Source organism: Lutra lutra, chromosome 5 (genome assembly GCF_902655055.1).
Source record: "Lutra lutra chromosome 5, mLutLut1.2, whole genome shotgun sequence".
In the NCBI taxonomy this organism is placed as follows: Eukaryota; Metazoa; Chordata; class Mammalia; order Carnivora; family Mustelidae; genus Lutra; species Lutra lutra.
The window spans coordinates 48396485-48424078 of record NC_062282.1 but is presented as its reverse complement, the minus strand read 5'-3'; the positions used below and the strand labels follow the sequence as shown (position 1 = coordinate 48424078).

The following is a 27594-nucleotide window of genomic DNA, read 5'->3' as shown; positions in this document are numbered from 1 at the left end:
CCACGTGACCTACATACCAAATATATATACGGATGGAACAGACATGAACACATATATTTGTTGCTACATAGCCGTGATATATGTTAAAAGATATACTGAACTGCACGCTTTAAATGGCTGAATTATAAGATATGTGAATTACATCTCAACAAAGGTACAAAAAAACAAACCGAATGAAGGCTCTGAAGTCTGATTATCTTGATTTGCATCTCACTTCAACCACTGAACTTCTACACAACCTTGGGGAACTTGCTTCTGCATTGGTCCGTGTGTTCATATGTACAATGAGCATAATAATGAAAGTTATCTTAGAGGGCCTGTCTTGAGAATTGAGTTAATCCATGTAAAGAGACTCCGATGGAATCTGGCAGAGAGTAAGCATTTAATAAATGCTAACTATCATAATTACAGCCTGTCTCTTTTCATGGCTGGGCATGCTGCTCCTTGACCTTCCCTCCCTGGCTGAGCTGGAGTTGTAAAACTTCTTCTGAAAGGTCCTGCTTCCCCAGGACTTTGTACATGTCCCTCCACACCCAGCCTTCTGACCCCATTTCCTGAACAAACTTCCATTTATCCTTCCAGTCTCAACTGAAACATCATTTCCTTCGGGCAGACTTCCCTTACTGGCAAAGTGAGGTTAATAACTCTTAATATTATGTTTCCATGACATCTGGTACTTCTCCCATGACAAGTCACATTCCTCTCATGTAAATGGTAACAACAACTGTCTTTCTTGCTTGGCTATGGAATCCAGAAAGGCAGGGGTCCCCGTAGTCCTTGGGTCAGCAAAGCAGCTGGCCACAATAGGCACTCAATTTGTTGAATGCAACAGAACTTAAATGAGAACAGCCTACATCAAGGCTTATATAATGCCAAGAACCTTTCTGCTGAGGTCATTTCTTTTCTTTTTTTGGATCCGGGAGAGTTCTTGCATCATAAATAACTCCCCATTGTCGAAGTACACTTTTCTCTTTGGCTCACAGAATCAAAATCATATGAAATACTTCCATTAACCATTCAGCCACATCCTGCATGGTACAATGCTGAGAGCAGAACATCCTGGCCAGGCTCTAGCAGAACTCTGAGGTGTCTCCTTAACTCAGGCTTTGGGGGCAGTGAGTGATTCTTATCTATGCTCTGCTGATAATAACAATCTCTTCCCCCAAAATAAATCTCAGTGTGCTTATTTGCTGGAAAAAAATAAGAGCAGCTCATTCCACTTCCTCTGTGGCTCTGCTGACCCTGCCCTTGGCGAGGCTATGGGTCATTCCCCTGAATCTGCTAAGTCAAACCCTCTCCCCGCTTACACTTTCCCTCAGTTTCTCCTCCGGGAAGTTCTCTGGGCCACCTCTGTTGGCTTGGTATCCTGCCCCCGTTCTCCAGCATTACGGGGGAGTCCTCTTAGCACCTACAGAAGCCAAGTGCTAACTTCTAGATTCTATTTAACTTCCTAAGAAACATTTCCAGCGCTATACAATATTTCACTGCGTATGTGGTTTGACACCCCTACTAGACTACGACCTATTTGAGATCAAGAGAATTTTAGGCTGTGTCCTTACGTCCCTGTCCCTGCATCGAACTTTGTTTGGTGATCATTGCACAAATGGTGCTCCGTAGGAACGGGTATAAGGAACAATAGTAAAGGGCATTGATAATAGTGGGCACTTATCATGTGCTTAGCACTGTGCTAGGAACTTTTCATACAATAGACACAGGTACTCGTAATACCCTCATTTTAAAGATGGGTAACCTGTGGCTTTCAGAATGTAGAAACTTGCCCAAGGTTGTGCCATGAAATCCAGGAGAGGTGTCCAGGCAGTCTGTCTCTAAACCCCATACCCATCTAACCAGGCTGCTGTCCTACTGTCACAAAGGGAACACAGGCATTCGCTTCTATCCTGTGCCCCAAAATGTAGAAACTTGCCCAAGGTTGTGCCATGAAATCCAGGAGAGGTGTCCAGGCAGTCTGTCTCTAAACCCCATACCCATCTAACCAGGCTGCTGTCCTACTGTCACAAAGGGAACACAGGCATTCGCTTCTATCCTGTGCCCCAAAGGGTTCTGAATAATCTCTCCTCTTTCCATCTTCTGACTCCTTTTGTTTAGATTCACCCTTGCCACCTTTACCCATCATTCCTAGGGAAGGCAGGGTACAAAAGGGGTTAAGATTAGAAGAGTAGTACATAGCAAAAGCATAAAGCAAGGTGGGAGGGGAAGCCTAAGTTGCTGAGGGAAGTATTTTTAGCACTCTTTTCTCCCACTCAAATAAGCAGAATTAAATTCAAGTCCCTCCAATAAAGGAGAATGAAGTTAATTTCCTTCCCCAGTCTGCACACTGAGAGTTTCTTATTCACATTGTCATCTCATTAAATTCCTGGTGTCACTGTGAAACACCAACATTCCCCCTTGGTCTCTGCTGGGAAGAGAGGGGGAAAAAAATCAACTCAGGTGACTTTTGGTTGAATAAGAATATTCTGCAAGAGTGAATATAATTAATAAGAAAGGCAACAGTACACCTAGACTATATGGACAGCCTCTTGACATTGAGGATGTCCTGGCAGAACTTTATTTCCTCATTTGAAAATACTCTGCTCTTGGTATGAACTGCCAAGAAGACAACTCTGATGATAAAAACAAACCAACAGATGCCCGAAAGCACATTAGCTGTAGCTTGGTGGAGAATTTCAAGTCGTGCTGGTTCTGAAGAGGAAAAAGCTGAAACATCTCCCCTCCCTCAGTAAGTGCTGGAATTGGTTCTTTTGGAAGCAGCCAAAGAGTGAACCTCATCGACTCTTTAATCAAACTAGAAAGCTCTCAGATGTCCCCAACTGCCTTTTCTCCTCCTCCCACCTTCCTCCCCACATGACAGTGAGGGAGACAATGGCTCAGCGACTGGGGAGGTCTGCTAAGGCAATGCTGCCGGGACAGCTGGCAACGTCTACACAGTACGATGAATCCATCCCACTGATATTAAATCACATCTCCCTCTTGCCAAAGGGAAAAGTGTGTGGGGCCCAGCAAATGCTTTTAAAGCATCAGGATTCAAGCCCGTAAGCTTGGGGGATGAAGGTGCACCCTGAACCGTGGCAGCTTACGATGCCTGTGCCCATGGGTGGCTGGGTGCATGAAACGAGGCAGTACAATCACCGAGGCTTTTGGTCGGGCTCTTTTTTACTTTTTGGAGAATTATGACAGTTGTACGCCAGTAGCATTTCAGATGAAACCCCATTATTATTTCTCTATTGTAGAATTGTGCTTTTTCTCATTAAGTAGCTCTGGTTTATGAAGGTTGGGGTTGTTCATCTGAGACTCTTTTATACTTGGCTTTCTCGCTACATTATTTATGGGAAATGTATCTTTATGATCGAGTACATTATTCCTGTGTTCCTGTAAATAATAAACCAAGTCTGGAATGAGATGCTGGAGGAGAACTTTACAACAGGCAATTCTTTTTAAATAGTTGGATCTCCTGTTGATTATCTCTGGTAATGATAACAGAGAGCAAGCAGAAAGAGGGCCCTGGCCAGTTCCCAGCTACTCTGACTTGTCACGCAAATGTCCTTATTAGACTGGTAGGCTCTCATCTCTCAAGGATCAATGTCTGACTTCCTCAGACTTCACCACCATATAAGAGGCACAGTGTTCCATTTTCACTATAACCTGCCACCTCTCTCATGCTTCCTTCCACTCATGGATGAGATACTTCAGAAAGGAAGAGAAACAGGAAAAGATGGAGGGCAAAGGAAAAGGGGGTGAGCTTGTTTATTTAGAACAACGCACATGACCTACGTGATTAGAGTCACATGGCCAACATCACCTGGCTGGTAGGTATGGTGGAACCAGTTGGTCACGTTCTAAAGCACTGAGTTCCTTGTCATGGAGAAAGGTGGAATAGATAAGAAAAAGCATATGAACATGGGAACATGGGATGGGGACCTCAACGTCCAAGGATGCCTCCAGGAAGGCAGTCACAGCCTTGATAAAGCAGTCCTGGAGGTCTGTTCAAAGGAAGAATTGGGCGAGGGGTTGTTTGGGGACTCTGTTTGAGGAGCATCTCTGAGTTCTTGCTCTGGGATGCCCTTCTAGAACACCTCCTCTTTGGAGCCCCTGAGTTCAAGGATACATGGATGGATGGATGGATGGATGGATGGATGGATGATGACTCTTGACCCCCTGCTAGTGGACCAATGTCACTGGCATTTCCCACTGGACCCTCTCCCTTAGGTGCTCAAGCAGCAAGACCCAGGGCACTTAAGCTGAACCATTTCTCTCCAATCCCAAACCTGTTTTGTTGCTCTGATACAGTCGTGTTAATGATGCTACAAGGTGCACAACACCAGAGCCATCCCCGACTTCCCTTCTCGACCCTCCACATGCATTTAGTTGCCAAATTTCATTAGTTCTACTTCAAGATGCTCTTTCCCATTTGTCTTCTCTTCTCTTTCCATCCTGGTTTAGGCCCTTATGAATCCTCAACAAAAGCATAAAATATTCTCTTAACTTGGGTGCATATTCTACCTCCCTCCTGTTCTCTATATAATCAGATTGGTTAGCAAACATTCCAGTGTTCAAAATCTTTCCATCTATTCTCGCAACAAATATTACTGAGCAGTTACAATGCTCCAAGCACTATTCTAGATTCTGAAAAACAAAAGTTCCTGCTATCATGAAGCTTACATTCTAATGAGGAGGTGAGGATGAAAATAAGCATATTTTCACATGAAATAAATATTTTATCATCACCATGCATGTTGTGATATCTGCCTTGAAGAGGAATAGGGAATAAAGACACAGACTAGGAATATGCAAACTTTTTCTGGATAGTGCCAAATAATAAATATTTTAGGCTTTGCAGGCCATCTGATCTGTTTCAACTACTCCACCTTGCTGTTGTAGTGTGAAAACAACCATAGATAATACGTAAATGAGCACTGCTGTGTTCCAATAAACATTACAAAACTAGGCGGTACGCTTAGCCTCACTGGGCCACAGGCCTACTTTGCCAACTCTTGGTACAAACACTGAAATCAGGAATGTGCTATTTTTATAAGGCAGCTAAGGATGTGTGGTGAAATAACATTTAAGCCATAAAGGGAGAGGTCCTCTATGCAGATTGGAAAAGAGCATTCTATGTGGAGGGAACAGTAAACATAAATGCTGGGAGGTGAGAGTATGCCTGGTGATGAAGCAAGGAGACCCACATCTGTGCTGATGAGTGAGCAAGAGGATGAGAGCTTGGAAAACATCTGCTGGTCTTCACGATTCCTGGGTACCATGGTCAGGCATGGCCATCAGGATCTCCTGTGGTCGTATATTTGAATTAATGAATATTTTCTGGTTTTTGCCCAGCGTCCATTCCCTCTCCTGGAAACAACACCCCTATTTCCCTTTGGATAGTGGTCCCCTCCAGCTCATTCTTGGTCATTTCCAACCTTAGCTCTAGGTGAGATACAGCCCAGGCCTTGCTCACCAGCAAACTCCATCACTGTGGTCACAATGACTGGCTCAGGGATGGGCATATGGCCCACGCCAGTCTAGTAAGAGGAAAACTCAGGCCTCTGTTGGATTTATATTCAGAAGGTAAGGACCCCTTCTGCTTTTGAAGACAAAATGCATGGTTGTATAACAGACCTCATAGGTGTTCAGAGAAAGGGAGAAACTGAATTGAGGTTACCTCATTTGAGCCACTGAATCTAGCCTGAAGCCAACTACTGATGGACTTTTCTACCACAAGAGGCAACTGGTCTCCCCACCTCCCAAACAAGTGAGTCCTGACTATGAACATGTGCTGTCATTCACCAAGCAAACATTCCCCCTATAGGTTCTGATGTGCCAATGTGTACTCAAGGTCTAGTTCAAAACTTCCCAATTAAGCAGTTATCTAGACTCTCTCTAGCCATTTGCAGCCAGATTCTGTAGTTTTAGTCACTTTACTTCTAACCTTCTAAGTAGTCTGTTTTCTGCATGTGTGTCTCGTCTTGCTGAAGGGATAGAGAGCTTTCTGAGAGCGAACAGGGACACACATCTTTGTATCTCCATGATGCCAGCTCTGGTGATTTAGGGATTCAGGTATGTATATATATATATTTCTAGATATATATATATCTATATGATGAACACACACACACATCTATTTAATGAATGACCACCACGAAAAATACACCACTCCTTTCACCATAATTATCAATTGCCAGGTTGCAACAGAAAGTTTCATCAAAAACTAATTCAAAAGGCTAAATGTATTATCTGATATCTTCCTAAAAAAATTAGCATCAGACCACATGTAAATTTCTATAAATCTTCTGCTAATTTAAATGGCTTTAGAATTAATTAAAAATGTTTTTCAATTGATAATAATGTAACTCAGATAACTAGCATCAAGTAGTATCTAGAGGACATATTTAAAAAACTAATCTAGAGTATAAATAGACCTAATTAACAATTAGAATAACACTTTATAATTACACTTTGTTTATAAATGCTAGAATGTCCAATTCATTGTTCAATGAAATTGGTCATTAATGAAAATCAGTTATTTTTCCCTGACGTCTCCATGAAGTTGCCTCTTGGATGTGCTGACTTTTATGCTGCCTATTTTCTTGTTTTGTTTTTTTTTAAAGATGTAGGGTTGTATAAAATTTTAGAATGTGATGGGTTCCCTGAAGCCCAAGTGGACGAACAGAAACCATCACCAACCTGACGGTTAGCATCTATAGAGCGCTGACTGTGTACCACTTACTGTGTTATTCACTTTCCATACACTGTGTCGTGCAGTTCTCCCAACCACTGTGCCAGCCAGGCATTATATTTTAAACATATATTTTATTTAATGAGTAAATAATATTTTATTTACTCATTTCAGAAGGAGAGAGAGAGGGAGAGAGAACGAGAGTGCACACAAATGGGGGAGAGAGGCACAGAAAGAGGGAGAAGCAGACACCCTACTGAGCCAGAAGCCTGATGCGGGGCTCGATCCCAGGACCCTGGGATCATGACCTGAGCAGAAGGTAGACACTTAACCCACTGAGCCCTCTAGGTGCACCAACAGCCAAGCATTCTTATACTATGTCACAGCGTAGAAGGACACCTAGAGAGGTGAAGTGACATCCTAAGGCCCTGGCTGATGGATGATAGAAGCAAGGTTTATTGGCCAATGTCAACTACACAAACTATAGTCTCAGTCACTCCGCTATGTGCCCTTGCCTGCTCTCTTTTCCTTAGGAAAGATGTGCATGTATGATAGATCAGCAATTATGACCCACCTATACTGATCCCTGTACCCCATATCCCTTGCCAGATAAAAATTTCCAGACAGTTGAATCTTCTTTATGAAGCAAGACTTCTAATCCCTTTTCATACAATTCAGGATCCTTTGAGTGTGCACAAGGAAGTCACTGTCCTGAAAACTGAAGAGGTGGTTGTACTTATCCAGAGAAGAACATAAACAATTGAGTTAAACTACTATGTTCTGGAGGCATTATCTTCTTAGGGTTATTCCTTATGATTTTCTACTGCCATTCCTATTCAACTATCAACAGAAATAACTGACTCCTTTCCATATGTTTCTTGTTATATTCATTCATTCTTCCACTCTCCATTTTGTTCCACCCTCTTTGTTTTATACATGGGGAAACTAAGGCTTAGAGAGAAAAACAGACTTGGGTAGGGTCCCTCAGATCCTAAGGGTGTGAGCGAGGATTCACATCCAGCTACGTTAGACTCCACTGTGAAATATGCATCTAGATTCAAACCTCCCAAGAGCTTGCTCAGTCCGATGACTCAAAAAGACAAACTTCTCATTAAGCTGAAAATGAAATTGCCTAAACTTCTCGTTCCACACCATATGGCTGAATCCCAGCTGACAGGAAGCTCATTTCTGCAACACACCAGGCTCATTTCACTGAGTAGGTTGATGTGAGATTTGTGGGGTGGTCATTTCCTAATCTTTGTAGCATTGATAGCAGCAGTGGTATTTATTATGATGCTTTCTTTCTACATTTTTACATAAAAAAGCAAATGTTCCTAATGATGGAGAGAGACAGATTTTTGTCCTAAATTGTTCTCTAAGTAAAATATCACAAGCAGACGCCATGACAACAACAACAAAAATATCCACTGCCTTCAAGCAACCAAAAACTACAATAACCTTCTAGTCCTTCGTCTACTCAACAGTGGGGTGGTGGGGGGAAGAGTTCTTAAATGATACCATCCTGGAGTTTCGTAAACAAAGATTAAGCTGAAGTATTTGGACATCTGAAATGATCTTGAATCCTTCCAAAGATTCAGATTTTAAAGAAGTGAGGTGACTCACGAAGTGCCAACGCACTAACAGAAAGTGCCAAACCACATTTGTACAGAATGATCTGAGCATGAGATAACCATCACATTTTCCCCTGGGCAATTATTCTACAGCTGGTATAGCAAAGTATTCTGGAACAAAAGGAGAACCTGAAGTTTTTGTGTTTGTTTCTCCCACTGTCCCTTAAAACCTAAAACTAATATAGAAAGTGCCATCTCTACACATAATAGAGAAATAAGTGTTAAGTGTTGGCTAAGGTCTGAGAACCATATTTATGTGCATTTAGGTGCACTTAGGCTGGAGTCCACGGGTAAGGATTTGAACAGTCACTTGACCTTGGACAAGTTTCTCTACCTTGTCAAGCCTTCATTTACTCATCTGAAAATGGGACAAATTTGAGGAGAAAGAAACGTATTGTGATCTAAAGTGAAACACACCAAATTCAAAACACCTGGCTGATACAATAGGAACTCATTCAGCCCTAGGGACCACTTGAGATGGTAGATGTTCTTGGGTCAACCAAGCAGGAAAGAAAACCGGCTCAGTGAGGTCAGTATGTTACCCAAAGTCATACAGCTAATTGGTGACAGAGCAGGGATAGGTGGCAGATTAGCTCCAGCTCCTGGACTCCTAAACCACCACACTACAGTGTTTCAGTATACAGCCACAGAAGACTACTTTGTTGTGAGCTCCCACTCCTGTGGACTCCCAGGAGTCCATCAGCGGCCCACAGATACCCCTGCGCATGTTTTCAGAATTAAATTCTTGGGCCCTTCCACCAGAGCCTCCTATTCAGTGAGTCATGGTTGGATCTGTGAACCTAAACTCTTCAGAAGTTCCCTAGACGATTCTTCATTTACAATAAGGTTTAGGAATCTTTGAATCACGTATATAGGTCTTGACTGCTTCTTCCAAGACCGCTAGTCTGTGAGGACAGGATGTGCTTTCTTATACTTGTCAGCATGAACACGAATCCCTACCTGAAGCTCAGGGCTAGGAGTTATGCCACAAAAACATGACTTGAGACATTTTCATGGGGGGCGGGAGGGGGACCTAGTTCTGAGGTGAGGGGTAGGGGAGTTCATCGACCTTGCCTTAAGAGATTCCAGGTAATAGACCTAAATCTCTCTTCTAGGCACCGTTTTACTTTTCCTCTAAAATGCATGCATTGGCATCTAACCAATTAAAAGATTAAGGTTTTCTTACCTAAAACTCTTAATCTTTCAGCTCCTACCACCACTTCGTTGTTATCTGCAGAGAAGAGCAATTTTCCAGAAACTGTCTTTACTTCAAACTTTTTGCCATAAGCTTCTACAGCTTTTGGACCTAGAAGCAGGAGTGAGAGAGAGAGGTTAGTCTCATTGCATTCATTTACAAAGAGTTTTTCACAGAACACATACATATGACAAGACTGTATTGGCCTTGGATGTAAGTGGACTGGTTTTCAGAAGCCAACCGTGAAAATCAGTCTTGTGACTCTAGCCATGTCTTGTCAGTTACTTTTAATCATATGCTCTCAGGCTATGATTTTAAAGGCCATGGTGTCCCTTCTTCAGACTAATGTTTGGATGAGATCTCCCTTAGCTAACCACCAAATTCCTGTCAAATACTTGTAGATTTTGGCTTGAGTATATCCAGGCACAGAAAGCTCAACACTCTTGAAGTAATCAGTGTATCTTTTGCCATCTTTCTCTTTTGGCCCACAGCTCTAACTGTTGGAAAGGATGCTTTAAATTCAGCTGAAGTTTGTCTCACTCTTAACCCATGGGCTGCATGTGACACTAGACAAGTCTACGTCCTCAGTATATGGATCATTTCCTGGCAGAAAAGGCTATAATATATTGCTATTAATTGCTAGAAAGTTGTCAAATCTTTTATGCTAGAATTTCATTCAATAAATTTTCAGAGGGTTTATCATAGGACAACAGATGCCATTCTTGAAGCCGGGCTATCATGATGGCATCTTCTGATGGAAACAGACACAAATTTAAACTCTAATGAATCAGAAAACTGCAGAGTTTTTGGTACCATGGAAAAAATAAAATGTTAGTATATTAGAATTCCTTTAAAACAATAAAAACAACAACAAGAGGAGACCTTTTGGTTTCTCTGAGCTAGAGCTACCTAAATACCTCAAGTTCAGGGGCCTCTTCAAAGCTGCTCTGCAAAAATGCATCAGAGAAACCTGGGGGTGTAATCATCCTCACCGAACCTCACTCAGATCAAAAGGAATTTATCTTTTGGTCTGGAAATTCATAGAGGAAAAAAAATTTTGAGGTTAGGGTGTAGAAATCTTTCATTTTCCCAAAACTCCACAGGGGATTCTGATGGGGCATTTTTGTCTCTGGTTATTTTTCAAGACAGAGTCATTTAACTATAAAAAGTAGTAGTGAAAGGGCCCTCTGTGCCTTCCAGGCAAAGACCAAGAGGAACACAGGTATAGGTGAACAAGTTGAGTTTATTATTCATTGCTGTGATGGAGAACACACACCATGGGCAACCACACAGGGCATCTCAGTAAGAAAAAACTTATTAGAATTATTTGGTTTTATGTTAGGTTATTTTGGGACTTGGTTTAAGGAAACAAGGCTTTGCTCTGGATTAGGTGCTATTGGAAAGTGGGAGTAAGGGGCACCTGGGTGGCTCAGTTGTTAAGCGTCTGCCTTCGGCTCAGGTCATGATCCCGGGGTTCTGGGATCGAGCCCCGCATCGGGCTCCCGGCTTGGTGGGGGGCCTGCTTCTCCCTCTCTCACTCCCCCTGCTTGTGTTCCCTCTCTCGCTGTGTCTCTCTGTCAAATAAATAAATATTAAAAAAAAAAAAAAAGGAAAGTGGGAGTAATTTTACAACTGTCATGTTATCTACCTTTTATCTATCTCTTCTCTAGAGGTAGGGAAGACCAGAGCAATGCTAAGGCTGTAATGGATATAAAGAAGCAGCAGTCACTGATAGTAACCAGGATTGAGGGATGTTTGGTCACTTTAGTGGTTTGGATAAATATTTCCATTTTTGTCTGCATTCAGATAAGATTAGAATTGTCTTTGTTTTTTGTTTTTTGTTGATCCCTCATGACCAACCAAGTGGCCTTCTCAGGTGCTGATGTTCTGCAAAATTATTTATGTTCAAACACGAGAACACAGAGGTTTGACTTATGATTCCAGAACTACTCCTGGACATCTAGGACTGCTGTTCTTATTGGCAGGACCACCAGACTAAGAATCAGAAGAACTATGCCCCAACTTTCTCATTTTGTAGTAATGTGACTTTGGGAAGATCCTTTGATCTTTCTGAACCTTATTTTCTGCATCTGTAAAAGTGCACTATCACCACCTATCTATTCTATTACATTATAGAATGATTAAAAGGATCAAATTATTGTTTATAAAAACAACTTTCTAGGTGGGAAAGTGGTATGAAATGTAGGGGACTGCTCTAGTGATTATCATCATTGTGATCATAACTCATCACCATTTTTCTAATGCAATGGTCCCATCACATTGAAAATACTTAATGACAATCACCTCCCAGTGCCCTTGCCTCATTCACGTAATCAATCATGCCAATTTGGCAGCCCTCATCTCCTGCTAATACATCCCCACAAGCCCTCTGACAAAAGGAAGGACATGGGAAAGGCTCCTGAATGAATGGGAAACAGACATGGTAGAGACTTTCCAAATGGCATGGGACCTGGCCATGACTGCCTTTGTGCTGTAGCTGAGGAGAACAAGTGGGAGCAGAGCTAAGGACTCTGTCAAGGTCACTAGGTCAGCTCCTGGAAGATCTGGGTCTGGAACTAAGCTCTAGGAATTGTTCCGAAGAACAGGGATGTGTATTTGTCTAGAGAGAGAAGAATGTTGGACTCGAAACAGGAGGAGCAACTAGGGGTGGGGCTTTGGGAGGGTGGGTGGGAAGGGGCGGTGGAAAGCTGGAGACAAGGACCAGAGTACAATCCTGAAAGAACAGAGATGGAAAGTGAGGACTTCGGATTAGGTGACTCGGGGAGGGCTCAGATGTGGCTGACTTCTTGATCACACCAAAACTGTAAGTGAAATCTATATGACTTATTAATACATGGGGATTGTTAACTCTGTATTTTTTTAGGGGGGAGATTGGGGATCAGGAGGTGAAGAAGTGTTAATGAATGAATGACCTCGGGATAGGCATACAGAGAGTACAGTTTGCCACTCTGGATCTAGTCAATGGCTTAAGGGGGGTATGACGGGAACAAAAAATGCTTGGCCTCTGCCTCCATGGACCTAGGCAGTATCATGAGATAAGGCCCCTGAGGTGTCGAGAACACCTGCCTGGGTAAAGCCAGTCTGCTCTGAACTTACAATTGGTTTATAAGACATGCAAAAGAATGTCCTAAAGACACTGAGGCAATCAGAGAACTCAAAACACAATTAAGTTATCTTGTTTTCCAGGGCTCCTCAGAACACAAAAAGGAATCTACCAAGGGCCAGAGCCATTTGCACACACAAAGCTCTGTAGTTGGCAGTTTCAGCCAAAACCCCACAGAGCAACTGCTGCTCAATGGTGCAGATGGCTTGTCCTTTTGTTGATTTTACCTGGGGCTGCCAAATGCCCTAGACGTGGCTGAAATCTTTAAAAAAAAGAAAGAAAGATAAATTCTGGAGGGAAATGCCAGTGGAGCTGGAGACTGCTGAGGCGGTCCCTCAGTGGACCCACTGTTCCTCTCTGGGATGAAAAAAAAATTACTTGTAACCAGCAACTACTCTCCAGCTAAGCTCCCTCAGTGCATAGTGCTATGTGCAGAGGACTTCCTTAATGCATTTCCTACACCGGGAGGACTGGAACCCATCTGGACACACCAGCAGGCCCCCTGTCATGCCAGGACCACGAATCTGAGAGCTCGAAGGGGGTCATCCTGCCTAATTCCTCTCCCCGAACTCCCTGGATCCTGATAACCTTCCCTGCTCTGGTGAGATGCCATGAAAGGCTCGCATACAGCCCTTCACTATGCAGGCCATAGGGCTTCGTCTATGGACCACTACGGAGAGGACACGAAATCAGTCACAGGGTAGGCCAGATGTGCATTTGTGACCTTGTCTGGCAACTTCACTATCACGGAAAGTCCTCTTCCATGGGAAAAACTGACCCGAGTTGCTAACATTGGGATTTCTACTGGGCCTCTGAGACCTTCCTGAGGTCAGCAGGAGTGTTGATCCTCAGGACTGCCTTCATCAACCTGGCTACTTGGACGAGAGCAGTCGTTTGTTCTGGGGTAGGCACACCACCAAGGAGAACAAGCTTTAGCAGGACCTGTCTACCGGCACTACTCTGTGCTTTCCACCACATGCATTAGTGCAAAAGGAGAAGCCTGAAGGAAAACTTGACGGGGTGAGCGTGCATGCATCTATGTACTTAGAATTATATTTTGAACCATCTATTATCCTCTCTAGTGATCATCTTGAAAGGCTCCTGCCAGCTGCTGTTAGAGTGGCTTTTTGCCCATCTCATTTTAATATGAGCTATCTTGGGCCTCCCTGTGAGAGCTCCGGGAGGTGTCTCAGCCGCCAGGAGGGCCTAACTTGGGCGGGGGAGCCAGGAAGAGAGGACATGGAAGGACGGGAGAAGAGAAAATAGAAGAGAAAAAGGACAGACAGAGAGAGAGGGGAGATGTGGGAGACAGAAGGAGGAGGAAAGAGGGGAGGAGAGAAGGAAGAGAGAAGGGTGGGGAGGGAGGGGGAAGAATGGAAAGGGAGAATGAGGAAGGGAGCCAGGAGGAGGGGGTGAGGAATTTGGGGAGAGAAGGGAGAAAAAGAGGTAGGGATGGAGGGGGAGGGGTAGAGACAACGCCGGAAGAGTAGTCATTTGGGCACCGGGCCAGCTTTACCAAAACACAATCTCTCAAGTGAACCGAATCTCCCATGGCAAATAGACAGCCAATGATCCATGGGCTAAGTAACTTCCTTTTGAACTGAGGAATCAGGGAACGGGAGGTCGGATTTATCTCCCTCCTGGAGGCAATTTTCCCTCACGCTGCTTAAATCACTGCTTACTGAAGCTGTTTATTTAATTATTTAGCACTGTGACTGCGGGCCAGATGCTCTGTAAGCAAGGCGGCCGATCCAGGGGCGCCCGGAACAACATGTTTACGGATTACAGGTTGCGCCGCGAGGCGGTTCCTCTCTCCGCTGTGGATGGTCCCAGTCACCCGCTGGCCGGCCGTGAGCCTCCCGACATCAGGGGCCCCGCGCTCCTGCCGGGCGCAGACACCCCTTCCCCGGCAAGCCCCGGGGCACAAGGCACCTGTTTCCCCGCGGCGTGTTTATAAGTGGGGGCGCCAGATGTTTTAGTCACAGGAACGTTTCAGGGTGTCTGGGCAACGGGCTTCTCCGAATGTCCATCTGTACACTTCTCTCTCAGCCCCGAAGCCCAACAAATGGCATTGTCTCCGACAGTGCTACTCGGACGCACACCTCTTTTCCCGTCCCCCGCGGGCATGCATAATGGCTCCTGCTTACCGGGGTTCATAACCTACGCTGGGGGCACTGATCCTACCACTCAGCGCATTACCGTGACCGTAAGGCCCAGGCTTCTCGTTATCACCGTGACGTGAATAACCAAACCCCGTTTCAATTGTAGGAATATGCGGCTGAAAACCCTGTGGGTGCAGATCTGCTCTAATGAAAGCGACCACACACACATCATCAATGGAGCTACATCTGCGATTTGCAGTTGAGTCAGGTTCAAAGTCAGGACACAGTGCAAACATGGTATGGATTCAGATTACCTTCAAAAATCCCATTTACACCCCATAAAGTCTGTGTGCAGGGTTTTTGGGTATATTATGCTCTGTTAATCCAGCCCAGCCAGCCTATCCTCCAGCATGGGAGCAGAGAGCTTTTCCACCCTTGAGCACCAGCTGAAGCAGCTGTTACATGAAAAATAGCTTATTGCCTCTCTAAATGATCATTGTTGGGTTTGCATAAGTTAAATGTGTACATATGATGAGGCTTTACCCTTTAGCAGAATCATGGCAGACATGCTACCCTCTCCGCCGCGCTGTAAAACGTGGTAGCGTGCATTTCCTTCATTAGCTCACATGCTGTTACATTCAGTCGTGGGCTCTATGTTTTGTGGTCGCTTAGCATGGGGCAGGCACTGCCACGTCCTATAGTTTCTTACCTGTGATGAGCTGAGTTAGCACTTTAGTCTGGTCATTGAGAATGTTCACTGTAACATTTCTGGCTGATTTGAAGTACAGGGCATTACCCTGTAATAAGAAAAGAAGAGAAACACATGAGAATGGCAAATTTTGAAACAAAGCACTGTAACCACAACTCTCCAAGGGGCTGAACTGGTCGTCTCTGAGTGCTAATTGATGTGTCTTTATTTGGAAACTCCAAATGTCTTCATGATCCCCACATACATGATAACTGGCATTCATCCAAAATGGATTTCCTCTGAAGAGACCCACAGAGACACACTCAAAATAGATTTCCCTAACACACACACATACACACACACAGAGTTGAATCAGAGGCAACCCAGCGACAAAGAGTCCCTTAGATCTTACTATAGATGTGAGTTATCTTTGGCACATAGAATGATCAGGAATGACTGGTAATCTCCTAATTTCACACTTTCTAGTTTGTAATTTCTCCAAAGGAACGATGGAGAGTTCTTATAGGAGAGCAGAAAGCAAGTGGAAAATACCTGAAGTCAGCCCCTCTGGCCTCCTCACCTGCTGTGAGAATCCAGGTGCGATCCAAACCAAAAGATTCTCTGGGCTTTCATCCAATGTTTCCTTTGTCAAAGAGAGCAGCCCGGTCCACTTGCACATGGTGGCAGACATTTCTGAGAATGACTCAGAACAGGGGCTGGCATACTTTTTCTGCAAAGGGTCTGATAGTAAATATTTTGGGTTTTGTGGGATGTACAGTTTCTGTGGTAACTACTCAACTCCTAACTGCTGTTTTGGAGCCAGACCATCACAGATCATACACAGACAAATGGCTCTGGCTGCATTCCAGCAAAACTTATTTCATGGACAGTGACATTTGAATTTCAAATAATTTTAAATTTAACATAATCTCACTGTATCCTAGAATGCTGTTCTTCCTTTTTCCCCCCCAAATCATTTAAAAATGTAAAAACTCATGTTATTTCACCAGCCAAATGAGAACAGGTAGGGGGGCCAGATTTAGCCCACAGGCCATAGTTTGTCAACTCCTGACTGAGGTGTTCTTCCTTTTCTGAAGTAAACCAAAGCCATAAACTAAAGAATGAAATGCTGCCAGAGCACGTCAGGATCCAGATAGCTGTTATTAGAAGAAAGGAATGTGGGGAGTCATTCTCTTCTTTCTAAACCTTTGTTACCACATGGCATTTATCTGCCCGAAAATTCTATAATACCACTGAGTCCCGAGCTAGAAAAACCATGGTCCTAAGAGCAGTACGGAAAGTGATGATGAGTAAGACTCCCTTTTATTTTTAAAATCTTAGGATCTAATGGGATCAGTAGGATGGACACACGAATAATACTAGGCAGAGACTGATCCCAGGTGATTAAGCAGCTGCAAACAAAGTATGTGTGGAACCTTCCTGAAGGGTAAGATCATTCATAGCTTGAGGCTGTGGCATGGGAAGCAAAGGAGAAGTTTGTGACTGGTTCAGCTGAGCCTTAAAGAGAGTATAGATAGGTTTCACCATGATGAAATGAAAAAAGGAGATCATGGAGGTAGGAAGCTTGTGGGATGAGTGTCTCATATCTTTTTCCTTCTAAAGCTGGCGTAGGAGGGGATTCGTGAGCTCAGCCTAGCAGCTGCACGTGGCAGAGTGGCTGGCCAGTGGGGAGAAGGCGGCCACCATGATGGCTTTTCTAGAGTCCAGTCTAGTCTCCCTCACCCAAGCCCCTGTGGAGGACTCCAATGCATCGGGTGTTGCCGTAATGAAACAGAAGCCACCATCTCCCTCCCTGACCCTAGGACAACAGCTCTGGCCCAAGGTTAACTTCTAAAATGGAAAACCTATACCCATGATCCACCCAGGCCCTGCAGAACCAGATCCCCTCGGGCCAGTGCTGTCGTCCCAGTGTCAGGGAGAGAGACGGTGACTTCTGTCTCATCAGGGCAACTGCAGATTCACTAGAATGCCCCACAATGGCTTCAAGCTAACATTCTGCCTGACAGTAAACTTTCTGCTTTGTTTTCTAATTAGCTAGGAGAAGAAGAAATTTACTATTGTCATAGGCTTCTATCTTCTGTCCATCACCTAACAAATATTAGCCTAAAATAGTTTCTTAGGCATTGCACTTGGCAGTCCTTGAAAGTTCTACTTAAAACTTAAAATTGATTCAAGTAATGTGAGGATTCAGAACCTGGGACCCGGACAGGAGGTTATAGGTTTCTAGAAGTTCATGTACTAATTCTTCTATTCGGCAAGCTGGCGCTGCAGAGGGAAGAGCCACGTGGCGTGAGAGAATGGGATATATTCTGGTGCCACTGACCGGTGTATGAGCAAATCACTTAACTGCTCTGTGGGTCATTCTGCACACTCTCTACCGTCAACACGGCTAGAATCAGCGAGCTCACAGCTGACACAACTGGGCACTCACTGCGTGCCACGTGTGCAAAGGAAGCCCGGGAGTCCACCTGCCTAGTTTACGGTCCCCACTCTACCACTTGTCAGTTGGGTGCCCATAGGCAAAGTAATAGTTTTAAGCCTCGGTTTCTTGATATGTACAATGGCACTAATAAGATTGAATTATTACAATTCACTTATTACTGAAATTACTAAATTCTTTATGTAATTATTAAAACACACATGGTCCAGTGTCATGCACACAGTAAGTCCTCCAGCAGTTCCCACCCCTCATTTGCCAAAACTGCTTGAGTGGTGGGGTGGGGGGGAGTGCAGACAGAGGCAGGAGGAGGAGGGGAAGGAGGAAGGGAAAGATGGAGAGAAATGAGGAAGACCTCCCCCTTTGCATTACCAATCTTCACAACCCATTTGGGCAGTCGTCAGGGGTTTCTTTATTTCCAGCAACTTCCATCTCCTTATTTCAGAGGATCTTCCTCTGTGTGGCTGGCAAACCACTAATTTTCAAATCCCAGTTTCTTCAAATGTTACTTGCTTGCCCTTAATATTATTCAAATAATCCCACGGCAGAAAAAAAATCTCCCAACAGCTTTGCTTAAGGTTTACAGCAAGAGATATAAGAAAGCCACCCATTCCTTTTTATTAATGTGTCAAAATATTATAATTTACCATTAATTGTTCTAATATGCTAAAATCCCGGGAAACAGTCTTTGCTACGTCAGGATTTAAACAAAAAGCCTCATTCTAGCCTGGGAGGTGTTGCTGCAATCTTCCCAGCAGAGACCCTGATAACAAAAAAATTACCAGGTAAGATGCATGAAGCAGCTTACAGACTCCAAACTGCCTCTCGTGGCAGCCCATCAGTGTGACTTTTATTTGGCTATCTCTGCTTAGTGACACTAAACCAGGCACGTACCAGCCAAGCAAAGCATCCCTGGGGTCTTGGCAGTATTAGAATGAAGAAGGAAAATGCTCTCCTGTCTGTGTTCCTCCTACTCACTACTGCAGGCTCCCTGGGAGGGGAGGTTAATTTCTGCCACAGAGGATTCTGCCCTGGGGCTGGTGAATTTCACTAACTGACCTCAATGCAGCCATCCGGGGATGAGGATAAGGGGCTTGCAGGAAACTGCTGGCAGGTCAGCTCTGCAGGGCAGAAAGGAGTCTGGCAGACCCACAGCGTCTGATGAAGACCAGAGCTCTGGACCAGGTCAAGTCAGTCTGAGGCCAGTCAACCCTCTATTCTTCTGGACACAGGGTGAGCCCCACTGGGAGATGGCCAGCACCACCATTCTTCCCACACTGGGAGAGGAGGACAGTCCATCCACATTGGTACTCTCCCCCAAATAACTAGAGCACGCAGCAGAATCCCTGTCACATCTGTCTCTCTAGAGCAGAACACGCAGAACCTTTTCTGGATGACTCAAGACCACTGATATGGACATTATTTGTTCTACAATGCCCTCGAGGGGCTATCGAGGCACGTAGCTACTTGAACACGAAACGGCTCCATCAGGCTGACATTTTAAAATCAGTGTGACTTATTAAAAAAAAAAGTATCATTTATTCTTGTATCAAAACAACTATTAAATATTGAGTATTATAACGCTTCCAGTCAAAGAGCAATGGCTTATAGCTCTTACTACTGCAAGAGCATTCAACTTGCCAGGATGTTCCTCCACAGGTTTCTCCTCCTGTGGCCCCAAATATGCTTCCACACTATCTCTTGATTTATCAACTTTAGATGTTATCCACTGAATTTCTGCAAAGGCATGGACTCTTCCATACAACTTTGGTAAAATCAATATTCAGAAACTACATTACTATGATTATGTGTATACCGTCCACAGCTTTAATTGTATATCCTTCCCTTTTTTTTGTACATTTATTTTTTCTTTTCCTGGAGCCCATAAATGCTTTATTTTTAAAAAATGCTTTATTTTCTAAATTTTCTTTTTTTCTTCCTACTGTTTAATCCTTTTTCTTTAGTTTCTAATTTTGGGGTCATACTTTAAGTTCCAATTATTCTGTTAATTTTTTTTAAGCTTGACTATCATACTCTTAGTTTTTAAGAGCATTTTCTTATTCTCTGACCCTTCCTTTTTATGCCATCCCTTCCTTGTTTGATGGATGTGCTCTTCTGTCTTCCATGAGAATAAAAAAGCTGATTGGAAGCACTGTGTTTCTAGATGGGTGAACCCTGCCACAAGGCACAGTAGTGGGGGTTTGGCTAATTCACTGGAGAGTGTCCAGATGTCAGTAACAGTGGGCAGTCAGTACCCGTGGGCTAATCTCATCAAAAAAGAAATCTGTAACTCCTGCCAGGAAAGTGGTGGGTGTAACTTTTGATATAGGAGAGCTGAGTGTCAGAGTGGAAGGCGGCTGGGCATTTTGCTGCTCAGGGACAGACTTTCAGTTAAACCCATTTACATACCTTATCCCTGACCTCATCTATGCCTAATGTCCAGAGGCCAGAGGTCCTCTGGCCAAACTTTCTTTCTCTTCTCTTTTCCTTTAAAGATTTTATGTATTTATTTGAGAGAGCGAGCAAGAGCGAGCATGAGCAGAGGGGAGAGGCAGAGGGAGAGGAAGGAGCAGGCTCCCTCCTGAGCAGGGAGCCCGATGTAGGACTTGATCCCAGGACTCTGGGATCATGACCTGAGCTGAAGGCAGATGCTTAACCAACTGAGTCACTCAAGTGCCCTGGTCAAATTTTCTAGAGAACCATCTTCTGATCTTCTGTGAGGTTGGGAAGAGGTACTTATTACCTAACCAGGTCCACTGTGGGTGGGAGCTGGGGATAGATGGAGAGTCCAAGTGAGTGCAGATTTTCAACCAATCCAGGTCTCTGTTGACTTCTGTGGGACCCAGATACTGCACTTAAAATGCCTCATGGATAAGTGGCCCCGTCCCACTCACTTCCTGGAGTGGCTTCCAATCCCACAGCCATGTCTAGCTCTCATCTACCTTTCTCCATCATTCTCTCTCAACTGTTTTCTCTCCCTTTCTCTGTGACCATGTATGTATACCCCTTTTCACTTCTGTTCTCCATTCAGTGTCTTTTTCAGTGGGGTTTTTGAAAATTTTTTTTTTCCCCGAGAGAGAGAGAGAGCTAGAGTGAGAGCAAGAAAGAGAGAGAGAACATACAAGCCAGGGGAGGAGGGAAGGGGAGCAAGGGAGAGGGAGAGAGAGCATCTTAAGCTCCATTCCCATTGCAGATCTCAGCTTGGGGCTGGATCTCATGACTCTTGAGGTCATGACCTGAGCTGAAATCAAAAGTCAGATGCTTAACCGACTGAGCCACCCAGGTACCCCATCAAAAGGGTTTTGGATGAAGCATAGACCCATTACCATTTCTCACTGCACCTCTAGAGCCCCCTCATACTACTGCCTTCTTAAGAAGAAAGTAGGTTAAAATTGTGTGTAAATCAAGAAAAGGTAGGCTCTGCCCAGGACCCAACAGCTTTCTTAAGCATTTTACACATACTACATGAATATCTAGAACACAGACACTGTCTTGGGCCCTGGAGCATGGAAAAGACTCGACCTTTATCTTTGAGAAGCTCCTTGCCCAAGGGGAGACGAATTGATGCTATATAATCATGAAAACAACGTGATATCCCTTCCATGGACATCTATCCTTTCCTGGTATGAAAGGTGGCGATTTAAATATTTTCCTTTGATGGCAGCTCTGTCACCCCAGTCCGTTCTGAAGGGAGGGATATGGCTCCTCTCCTAGAAGTCACTTCTTTTGATAATCCTACACAGTAGTAGATTTTGCTTGCTCTCTGAGGAGCTAACAGTCTGATCTGGGCATTTAGATAAATGGAGGAAACCACAATACAGCACATACAGAAGCACCTTCCATAGTCATGGGAGGCTTTCAGCTCTCAGTGTGAACTTCAGAGAAGGAGGGGACTGGTGTGGCTAGAGTTCTCAGAGGCCTTCCGGAGTACGGTTCACCAGTTTCTGCCCATTCAGGGTGGTTTATAAGAGCACAGATTCCATCTGGCATTAATTTCGCTAACAAGGGAGGCTGGCCCTTGGGCAGCCAGGGTTCAGGGTATGAGCTTTGGGGTCAGACAGATTCTGGTGGGAATCGCAGCTCTACTTTCTTACTAACTGTGTGGCCTTGGGTAAGTCATTTCTTTTCTTTGAGCTCCAGTTTCTATACTTAGGAAATGAAGTCAAAGGCTACTTAATAGTGTTGATAGGAGGATTGGGAAAGACAACATGTGTCAAGTGCTTGGCATAGTGGCTACCAAAATATTTCATCAACCATAAGAAAAAACAAAACCTACATGATGAGGGCCCCTTGGAAAATGCTGATCCTAGAACTGAGGCAAGAAATATAAAAGATGAGTCAGGAGCATCTTGAGTCTAGAGAGAAAGGAAGTGCTCAAAAAGCAAATAAGAAACCAAATAGAAAAATACTCATCATTAAGGGAGGAGACCAAAGGGACACAGGAGACAACTCCAAGAGTGTATAATGGCCAAAGCTTGAATAATTTCAACAAAATATAGAATGTAGTATTAATTATAACCCAAAGCATTAAATAAATATCTATTAGCCCATACTGATATAAGTGATTGATAAACAAACAGGAGAGAATAAACATATCTTTCATGTACAAAAATTCCAGCCAATTTTCATAGTTAATTCCTTACTCCTTAAAGGTGGGTTGCACCTAGTGACTTCCTTTCAAGGAGTACAGCACGGAACAGGGATGTAATTTCCTAGTGGGGAAATCTGACAAACTGCATCAGCCAACTAGTCCAGGTCAAAGTCAGCAGTGATAAGCTACGTTGAGAGAATGAGCCTCTGATTTACGTGAAGAAAATGTTCTAGGGGTGCCTGGGTGGCTCAGTGGGTTAAAGTCTCTGCCTTCAGCTCAGATCATGATCCCAGGGTCCTGGGATCGAGTCCCACATCGGGGTCTCTGTTCAGCAGGGAGCCGGCTTCCCTCTCTCTCTCTGCCTGCCTCTCTGCCTACTTGTGATCTCTGTCTGTCAAATAAATAAATAAATAAGTCTTTAAAAAAAAAAAGAAAAGAAAATGTTTTACCTCTGTGATTTTTATCTTCAAAACCCATAACACTCATCTAATAATGAGAAAAACATCAGACAAGTCTCAGTTGAAAGTAATTTTGCAAAATATATGATGACCAGTACTCTTCAAAACTGGTAAGGTCATCAAAACCAAGGAAAGTCTGAGAAACTATCACAGCTAAGAAGAGCCTTTTCAAGAAACATGAACACTGAATGTGATGTGGCATTCTGGACGAGATCCTTGGGCATAAGAAGGACATTAGTTAAAACTAAGGAAATCTAAATAAAGAATGGACTGTAGTTAGTAACAATGTGTCAATTCTGGTTCATTAATTTTGACAAAAATACCAAATTAATGAGATATTAGTAATAAGGGAGACTATGAGAAATATAGGAATACTGCACTATCTTCACAACTTTTCTGCATATATACAACTATTTTTAAAAACTTAGGTTTTTTTGAAAGGTATATTCAAACTGCCAAATTCTAAGATCCAGACCTTTGGGAAGCCAGCCATCTCTGAGCACGCAGCAAGCTTACTCCATTATGGACATGTGATTTCACTTTGGGATTGATAACATTAATGGGAAATTCTCCCTTATAGCCATTTAAATGGATTTTATCTTTAGGAATACTAAATAAACAATGGTGTATAGGTCTCTCATAGACAGTCCTCCTTCCAGGGCTCTCTGTACACTATCATTCTTCCCTGGAGCTTATAGAAAACACTGTCATCAAAAGGCCCCACCTCTTTGCAGCAGGTATGACAACATACTGGCTCTAGCTCTTAATATGACCAGAAAAAAAAAAATAACTGACACTAACTTAGATTGGCCATCAAAAACATCCCCCAAGGGTAGTTCGTAAGTTTACCTCTAGCAAGCTTCCAATGTCTCTATTCTCACTTTAATCGGAACAGGGTGCTTTAGTTGGCTCTGATTTGACCCTTTTAAGAGCAGGACAAGTATTTAAAAACAACAACAGAGTCTGGTTATTTTTTATGTTATTTAAGAATATCTCTCCATAATGACGATTGGGTAGATTTCTATTGTTTTGAAGAGTTTTCCAGTCATGGATAATGAAGGAACACTCTGAAGCACTTACTCCAAAGAAGCTGGGAACTGGTCCAGCTTTGGCACTGCCACGTTCCTGTTCAGTCACTCTCTGCACTGTGCCCAAATTTGGGTGCATTTGGGACTCTCTTGATATTTAACTAAGTTGAGCTGCTCTGCTCAGTGATTCCTTTGAGGTGTCATGTTAGCATGTCAACGTTGGAAGGGGACCGCCAGATTTTCTAGGGCCTGGCACATTCCTGGCACCCACTAGGTTTTCAATAAATATTTGCTGAATAACTAAATGCTCAGATCAAATTAAGAGTCAACAGAGAGTGAGAGTCGTCTACAAAAGAAGTCATTAAATGAAGGCTGACACCAACTGTCAAAGAGAGTTTTCAAAAGGCGAGTCATTAAGCATGGCTGATGGTGATAGTCCAAATATAGAAAACCGAGCATGGTGGGAGGAAAGCAGTACGGAGATATAATCAAGTAATATCTACGTACCATCTAATGCAGTACAAGGAACTGTAGGTGATACAAATGAGAGTTGAGATGTTGGGTTTCCAGATGACAGAGAAAAGCAGGGGCACAAGTGATTACCCCAAATTCTTGCTGACATAAAGGTTAAGATAAGGTATGCTAGAACCTTCTCTATGCTTGTATCATCCAGGTGGCATGCAATATGGAATATATCCTCTGTCAACTGTCCCTCCTCAACTCATTCTATTAACATTTTGAAGGTCTCTTCTAGGCATAGAGCACTGTGCCGAGTACTGAGCAGGTGACCAGTGCTCCCCCATAGCTTATACACCACCTACTAGGGGAGAGGGACGCGAAGTTAAGAGTTCCATAAATGATTATCTACTTGCAACTGCAAGGACTACAATGAACATAAAGTAGAAGGTGAAAGGAGAGTACAGTCCGGAGAGACCTTTCTAAGGGAAAGACATTTTGGCAAGGTTCCCAGGGATGAGTAGGAATGAGTAGGCAGGAATTTGGTGAATCAAGACAAGAAAGAACATTTTAGGCAGAATGACAGACAAGTATACCAGCTCCAAGGCAGGAAGGAGGTTGGTATATAAAAGGGACAGAGAGAAAGGCCAATGTGGTTGGAGACTGATGAGCAAGGGAGGGAAGGAAACAGGTCCCCCCATTCTGCTATCAGCTGTGTTCCCTCTGCCCACGCTGTCCTCTGATTAAATTAATTTTGTTGCAAGAAAATTTCTTCTTCTTCTTCTTCTTTTTTATTTTTTTGAAAATTGTTTCTTTTTAAGGAGAGTTTCTTAGGGTTTTATGAAGAAATGCTTTCATGCCTCACTTCATTCTTTATATATTCTTCAGACAAACACTTAAGTATTACCTCTCTCACCATGTCTTTATTGTCCCTGGAATCTACTTTCGTACATCATTTAGGTGGTTATTCACAGGAAAGCCTTGTCCCTCAGCACCATCTCCCAAGAGAATGTTGTTTTTTTCCCCTGATACATGGTGCCACCTTCATCATATATCAATTCCCAAATAGAACTGAGTTGGTCTTTGAGCCTCCTGCTCTGTTCTTCTGTCTGCCAGTTCTTACACCAATATGTACCGGGTTTCTTCCTGTGGTTTTTGATATGCATGAAGAACTAATAGATCTGTCTATCCTCTTTCCTCTTATGGGCCATTTAAATGATATTTGCTGTACTTGGAAAGACCATACTAGCACTCAAGTAATAGTCCAAAAGCATTATGAGATCAGAGACAGACTATGCAGGTGACAGTTATCAATGTCCAGGACACTCTCCTATATTTTGTCTTGGGTGACAATTCATCTTCACAGTATATTAAAAAAATACTACCTCCAGTAACTGCCTGAACCTTCCTTCTGACATTTCCCCGTGTTTTGTAGAAAACTCATCCAGAGTATGTGAGTAGCCACTCTTAAAAATAAAAATCTGCCCCCAAAAAAGATTTTTTGGGCAAAAAAGCCTAGGAAATTGAATATAACGTCCCCTCCTTCTAGCTGCATGGCGTATGGTCAGCTCTGAGGAGTCCTACAGCAACATAATTTGGTTAGCTTTGTGTACCAACAATTCTGAGATTTACTTAATCATAGAATTTTTTTTCTTAAACCACATGTGAACAGAAAACACTGCGTGACCTATTCTGGGAAATGCTACTTTAGTGAGTGCTTTATTTATTTATTTTTTAAAAGATTTTTCTTTATCAGAGAAAGAGGGAGAGAGGGGGAAAGAATGAGAGAGAGAGAGAGAGAGAGAGAGGAGCAGACTCCCTGCTGAGTGCAGAGCCTGACACAGGGCTGGATCCCAGGACCCTGAGAACATGACCCAAGCCAAAATCAAGAGTCGGTTGCTTAACCAAATGAGCCACCCAGACACCCCTTGACTGCTTTAAACACATATGCTATGACTTAGATAGCTCTGGCTTTATTTCTTTAAAACCATTAAAGGGCTTGGCAGAGAATGGGACACATGATGGGCTCTCAGTAAGACCTGCCGGGCTGGCTAATGTCTATAATGCTAGTGAGCAGGGGTTATCGCCATTTTATAGATGAGAAGACCGAGGATAAGTGTGGGGGCCATGAGCGGCCTAGGACCACCTGCTGGTGAGTTGCGGAGAGAGAATGGACTCAGGACTCCAGACCTGAGCACTTCTCTCCTATTCTACTGCCCTAGAATGCATAGTCTGAGCTATAAGGGACCTAAGTTGTGATAGAAGGAAGACTTCAGTGCTGGTTGGCAGAGTTAAGGAAATATTCACAGAGGGAGATGCAGGAACAGAAAGAGACTGTCATGCAAGGAAGCAGCTCAGGCTTTCCCCAATGAGAGCAAGCTGATTCTAACATGACAGCATTAAAACTCAACAGCAACCTGAGCAAGAAAGTCTTTCCTAGGGGCGCCTGGGTGGCTCAGTTGGTTAAGCCTCTGCCTTCAGCTCAGGTCATGATCTCAGGGTCCAGGGATCGAGCCCCGCATGGTGCTCTCTGCTCAGCAGGGAGCCTGCTTCCCCCTCTCTCTCTACCTGCCTCTCTGCCTACGATCTCTGTCTGCCAAATAAATAAATAAAATCTTTAAAAAAAAAAAGAAAAGAAAGGCTTTTCTATACTACATTACACAAAGGGACAGAGACAAAACATTGTTCCATGTTGTTCTTTGCCACAGAAACTCTACAGGCCGCACTTGTCTGGCTGTGGGCCATGAGTGCAAACAGGGCGCTCCCACCCGTGGTGAACTTGCAGTGGCCCAAGAGCACCTCCAGGTCGGGGAGCACAAGTCCGGGCTTTGTGGCCGGCCCCCGCACATTCCTCAGCCCCGTCTGTGTGTGCTTCCCTCCCTCCATCAGTAGCGCCTTTCACGTCGGATCTTGACCTTTCACAGAATGGTGCGTGGCATTCCAGGGAGTCAAAAAGCATCTCTCAGGAGGAGTCCGAGTGAAGATGACGATGACGTTAGCCTTTCAGAGGAAAACCAGTGCAAGCGGAGGCTGAGACTGCTAACCCGGAGAGAGAGACGGTCGAGGCACAGCACTGGCTTATGCTGTGGGAGCGCTGCGGTGTGATTTGTTTGAGATACATGCTCAGCCCAATGTGGACTGATTTGGTGGAGGCTTCGCCTCTTAAAAAATCTGA

At 43.8% G+C, this 27594-nt stretch overlaps 1 protein-coding gene across 2 annotated transcripts in view; it reads right to left on the bottom strand.

Annotated features, from left to right (window-relative positions):
* The window catches only part of SGCD (sarcoglycan delta), a 394796-nt gene that overhangs the window by 133394 nt on the left and 233808 nt on the right, over positions 1–27594 (bottom strand). For both annotated transcript variants that reach the window (XM_047729596.1, XM_047729597.1), the window contains exons 4-5: positions 15450–15537; positions 9506–9625 (exon numbers count right to left, since the gene is read on the bottom strand). In XM_047729596.1, coding sequence (XP_047585552.1) covers positions 9506–9625; positions 15450–15537 — 208 coding nt within the window. The remainder of the gene's footprint in view (positions 1–9505; positions 9626–15449; positions 15538–27594) is intronic.